General features: G+C 41.3%; 1 protein-coding gene across 1 annotated transcript; it reads right to left on the bottom strand.

Annotated features, from left to right (window-relative positions):
* Positions 1–1,311: 1,311 nt before the first annotated feature.
* On the bottom strand, positions 1,312–2,485 carry LOC102201425 (V-set domain-containing T-cell activation inhibitor 1-like; the record flags this gene model as incomplete). The annotated part of the gene is made up of 2 exons (XM_005755653.1): positions 2,425–2,485; positions 1,312–1,662 (listed from the first exon to the last, which is right to left on the bottom strand). Coding segments are annotated over exons 1-2 (388 nt in total), but the record flags the coding sequence as incomplete, so codon positions are not given.
* Between the last annotated feature and the right edge of the window lie 3,522 nt (positions 2,486–6,007).

Raw genomic sequence — 6,007 nt, 5'->3', positions numbered from 1 at the left:
TCAGTCTTTCTCAGTATGGCAGCTATTTTTAGGCATTTTCTTTATTCTTCTTTGCTGACCCTCTCAAGCACCATCAGGCTGGATGGGGAGTGTCAGTGCAAAGGCATTGTCTAATCTCTCCAGAGATGTTTGATTGGGTTCTTGTCTGGGCTCTGGCTGGACCACTCAAGAACAAACAGCCTAAAGCTCTCCTTTGTTATCTTGTCTCTATGTTCATTTTCCTGCCACCACCAGTGGTGCCTGTTTTTTTCCAGACATGACACTTGGCTTTCAGGCCAAAGAGTTCAATATTGGTTTCATCAGACCAGAGAATTTTCTTTCTCATGATCTGAGAGTCCTTCAGGGACTTTTTGGCAAACTCAATTCAATACATACCGTCTCAGAGGTCTGCAGACAATTCCTTGAACTTCAAGGCTCGATTTGTGTTCTGACACGTACTGTCAACTGTTGGACCTTATACAGACAGGTGTGTGCCTTTCCAAATCATGTCCAATCAACGCATCGACCACAGTTGGACTCCAATCAAGAAACATCTGACATATTCTCAAAGGGAACAAGATTCAACTGAGCTCAACTTTTAGTGTCCCAGAAAAGGCTGTAAGTACTTCTGTCCATCTGTTAATTTTAGCTTTTTTAAATACACCTGGACAAATTTTAAGCAAATGTTTTTCCGTATTCATTATGGGGATTTTGTGCAGGTAGAATTTGGAGGTGAAAAACTGATTCGATCCATTTTGGAATAAGACTGTTACATAACAAAATGTGGAAAAAAAGGAAGGGCTGAGAGTATTTTCTGTAACTAAAGAAGCAGATTCAGTCACACTGATTTTAATCATAGAATCGACCTGATCTGAGATCTGAGCATCTGTGTTACTGACCTCTGACTCTGCTGTCAGTTAAAATAAATATCAATAATCAAATCATTAAAATCTCTATTCTGCATGAAAAATATCAGGAAAGCTTGTGAGCCAAAACTGTGCCAGGTCTTCACAGTACTACTGTTAGTAATCACACTTAAGTAACAGTCATGTTGTGTTATTGTCTGTCCGTATTAGGCCTGTCAGGTGCTGGTTTTCCTGCACATGTAAGAATTTCTGGATCAAGTTATCCAGATTTAGTAGAAACACCAAAAATTGTACCAATAAGATTCTATTTTCTTCTTCTTTGGTGTTCATGTTTTTATTTTTCCAGTGTGGTTGCTTCTAGAGAACATTGTTGCTATTTTATCAGCTTTCAGAACTAGAAGGATCTCTTTTGTTACTCTTTAGTTTGACCTCTGACCTTCATAATCACAGGTGTTGGGTTTCTTACCTTTGACATGCAGCTGTATGTCTGTCAGTTTCCGTTCCTGTCTTTCATTTCCGATGGAGCAGGTGTAGTTGCCACTATCAGTCATTTGGGGTTTTCTCAGAGTGAGGCTGAAGTCTGAACTGTCCAGAGCATCAGGCCTCATTGATGTGCGCCCTCTGTAATGCTGGTTTTGCCCTTTCAGATCATCTGTTTCCTCTCGTCGTAGGTGGACAGATTTGGGGTTGAGATCATTGCGAGTCCACAGCACTGTGGGATTTTCCTCAGGTATAAAACCTGAGTACTTGCAAGGCAACAGGATAGATTTTTCCCCCTCATACACCTCCACCACCGGAGCCAGGGCATGCTGGGAAACTGGAAGGAGACACAAGCACACACAACAAAAACATGTTTATGTATTTGCAGTGGATTTTCTCCTTGGGTTCATACAAAGTCGTTTCAGAAAGTGTATGTAACGTAATGTAATTATGAAAAGCATTCAAACATGTATCCTTCCTCTCCAACAAACACTGAAAGGACATCAAAGATGTTAAAGAAAACTGAACAACACTGAGGTGAAAGGAGGAAACCAAGCAGATCTGAGCCCAGACACCTTCTTTTTATGAGACAACAGCGCTAATAATGACACCGCAGTCCATCAATTTTTAACAAATAACCTCACCATGCAACAACATCAAACGAGCCAGAAACAGTCACACACAGAGAAAACAGTTTATTAGTAAATAAACATCTTAGTGTTACAACATAGAAAAGTGTCACCACTGACAATGTTACACACAACTGGCAACACAACCAATTTTCATCTGTATCATTCGACAAGTTTTTTTTCTTTTTTTTTTGCCATAGTCGTTAATCTTGTCAAACGTCACTACTCTCTGGCAGGTTTGTGGTTCTATCAGTAAGAAACAGACGTCTGGAACACACAGATAGTTCGTCTTAAACAGATATGAACTCAGCTGTAACCCTGTGAGCGCCCTGCATGAAGTCCCAGAGGGGGTTATAAGGAATAAAGTCAAGTAGAGTCAGTTTACATCCAGTAAACTCATGTTAGACTTTATGTTGTCTAAAAGCACAAACAGCTGTGTAATTGTGTTTGCATTCAAAGAGCGCTCTTACCGAGTACGAGGAGCAGGAGTGGCAGCAACATCTTCATCACCAGTTAAAGTCCTGATAACAACAACACGCAGCTGCTGCTGCACCAAAGGTTTGGTCCTCTTAAGTTAGACAGAGAAAACCTGATCATTTCCTTTTGATCTTTCAAAATAAATTTTTTTATAGCAAATGACTTTCACAATTAAACTCAGAGGAGAAACAGCATGCAGCGAGGATGTGTGGTGCTGTTTGAGTCATGTTTGAAGACATAACTTTGTTTGTTTCTTCAGTTTTTATGTATTAAAGTAAAAAAAAAACAAAAAAAAAAAAAACAGTGCTGAACACAGTCATAAAAAGAATATATATGCATTCTGATTGAGCTAAAAGTAAATCATACGATATTGACAATGAATCAGTTTTAAAACAGAAAAATAAGTAATAATTTTGTAATAATTGTTCTAGATTTTCAATATCAGTGTTTAAGTGACTCATCAGGAAGTTAGACCGTGACCGTTTGGATGTGGTGAAAAGAGGTAAAGAACATAACAGGAAAAGTGTTAGAAGTAAGAAGAGTGGGGTAAGAGTGAGAGGCGGAGGAAGGAGGGACAAGCGTGGACAACCGTATAAAAACACTGTGTCAGTATAGAACCTACGCATGTGTTAACCACACCTTACACCACAGGGGAGGGACCATGCTGGAACACAGCTGGCTCCTTTAAATACAGAGGACTTACAGTGGTTTATAGTGTGGTTACTCACCTCTGTATGGTCAGTCTGCTGTTTCTGCGTTTGCCTTCTTTGTCCTCTTTTCCTCCCAGGAGCCAGTTTCAGCCTGACTTACCTGCTGAGATTGTTGGACATACAGACCGTGGATTTTCCTTTAAAGTTTTTTGAGTCCAGCCTGTAACTTCAGCTAAGACATTTTTTCTCAACCTGGACTCTGATCATTTATAGATTTGATCATTCTTTAAACCTCAAACAGATTTTATTTTCATCTCATTATATTTGTTATGTTCTGTATCACTTTGAATGTGTTTCCTCCTCCTATTGTGAACATGACTGAGACGTGTTTGAGTCTTCAGGTCAAGCTGTCCTTTGTTTCCTTTGTAAGACACAGGTAAGCAATAAGTGCCTGACTTAACCCAGAAGACGACGAAACCACTTAGATCTGTTTTTATGAATTACATGATGATTTGTGTTAATGCAGGAGTAATGTTCCATAATTAAATGAAGAGTTCATTACGCCCTGATACCTTACTAACGCCTCATGGTGTGTATTTATAGTTGACGTGCATGCATTTTCTTTTGATAGCCTCCAAAGCATTGTGGGAGCTGAAGTTTCACAACTCTGAGCATGTTCATTTAATAAATGTAATTTGCCCAAAAACAAACAAACTGAGAAGAAACATGTAAATATGAAACCATGAATATAAATCTGAAATCAGAGTAACTACAGTACGATTTAGAATTAGTTCAACTTAGTCCATTTCCTTGCAGTCAGTCAAACTAATCAATGACTGATGCACCCTAGTTTATTACTGATATCAAGTTTCACATAGACCAGTGCTTCTCAAACTTTTCACAATGAGTACCACCTCATAAAATATACGGCTCTTGAAGTACCACCCTTATGACCAACATTATAGTACAGTAGTATAGGCCAATTTAACACCACATACAGTTTACATGAGACAATTTTATTTCTTATATGAATGCTATTTATTTTAACTGTCATAAACAGGATGTGACATAATGATAATAACAACAACTGTACTGAATTAAAACATTCACAGCAGGTGGGATAACCAATAACCAATTTGTAAACAATGACCCGATGAATCCTGCTTCCTGGTTCAAACTACTCTGAGTTTTATAATAAGGCTGTTGTGTTTTTAACATGTTTTAATGCTTTGGATCTTGTTCCGTGTAATCTAAACAAGCCCCTACAAAAGGTCAGTGATCACTGTCGGCCTCTCTCGGTTTTTATTACCACTGTTCATTTTAAAGCTCAGTTTTTAAACCCTTACGATTTAACTACAGCCCAGCCCATGCAGCAGTGTATTAATGGCTAACCTCATATTGTGGATGGATTAGCTCAGTCGTTCTCCTGACTGAAGTGTGATCCGTTCACAGCATCCTGCCATGCGATTACATTTGTCCCTGACCTTTGGGAACCCTCATGTTAGCTTTTATCTAGAGGAAAAAAGAGTTAGCGTTCACCCTCCAGCTTCACTGTGTTTATATTATGCTAACCATAGCTGTGTAGCTAGCTCCACATACCAGCTAGCCCAACTTCAGTAACACTACAAACACCACTGCTGTTTAGTTTTTCAATTCAATTCAATTTATCTATCGCCAAATCACAACAACAGTCGCTCAAGGTGATTTATATGTTTTCTGTCTTCATTTAACCTCGCTGGATCCACTGTCCACCTGCCGTGTGATGACCCTCCTCCAGGAACCCCCCATCCAAGGGAAATACACCACTCTCAAGGCGCTGCTTCTGCGGTGTTATTTCCTCTCCGACGCAGAGCGGGCCGAGAAACTCCTCTCTTTCTCGGGCCTGGATGATGGTACCGCTCTCGAGCTCATAGAGAGCACGCTGTCCTTGTTAGGAATGGATGATGCTGGATTCCTCTTTACTCATGTCTTCCTCTGACAGTTATCGGCACCAGTGCGAGCTGGCCTCATCAACTCCCTGCTGCTGGCCTCGAAGGATTATCGCTCTTCTGGGTACTAGGAGCTTCAGCATCCAGGTGATAGTTCCGACGGCATCTCCCACCAATTCTCCTGGGGACTCCGACTCATCGATGGTGGTTGGGATCGCGGCACCGTGGAAAAGGGCTGTGTTTTTACCACCAGCGTTTTGGCTGCCTTGTAGTTTTAAGGCCTGGGGAAATGAGTCTGCCCAGCCAGCGCTCTGTAGCGGCCGTGACCGCTGGCGATAAGAAAAGGCTGCTCTTCATAGAGGACTCACATACGGGGAGATGTTTTCTGGATCCCAGAGGAGCCTTGGGAACCCTCGTGTCATCTTTGCATACCTCCACAATGGTATATTATTTATTCTTAATTTTGGGGGCCGGGGGGATATTTCCCACGTACCACCACTGGTACGCGTACCACGGTTTGAGAATGACTGTCATAGAGTTTATCTTCTTACACCAGCTGCTGTTAACTGTGAAGAAAGATTATGTCCAGCAGAGATGTGGAGAAGATGAGAGAGCTCCATCGAGGAAACAGAAACTGTTAGCATCCACTCGTCACCTCAGTCAGAGTCAGCATCAGGAAGTGCAAACTAACTTCATCTGTTCTCATGTCTTCATCTCAGTCCTTACTGTGCTCAGCTTTGTTCTAAAGAAAATACAACACGGCTCCATTTACAGCAGAAAACATCTTCCTGATGAGTTTACAGGCTGACTTTAATGTGTTTCTGCACATGGTGGTCCTCTGGTCATGTGATCATGTGGTTTGTAGGACGCTCCTCTTCCTCAGAGGATCCACCTGTGCTTCCTCTCCTCTCTCCTCCACCTGTTACAGTGAGGGAACGTCCTCCATGATGGAGGAGCTGCTGGAAAGTGCTGAGAGTTTCCTCCAGAGTGAGACCTCT

Source organism: Pundamilia nyererei, unplaced genomic scaffold, assembly GCF_000239375.1.
Source record: "Pundamilia nyererei isolate P.nyererei 1_Seehausen unplaced genomic scaffold, PunNye1.0 scaffold02387, whole genome shotgun sequence".
NCBI lineage: Eukaryota > Metazoa > Chordata > Actinopteri > Cichliformes > Cichlidae > Pundamilia > Pundamilia nyererei.
This window is presented reverse-complemented; position numbering and strand designations above follow the sequence as displayed.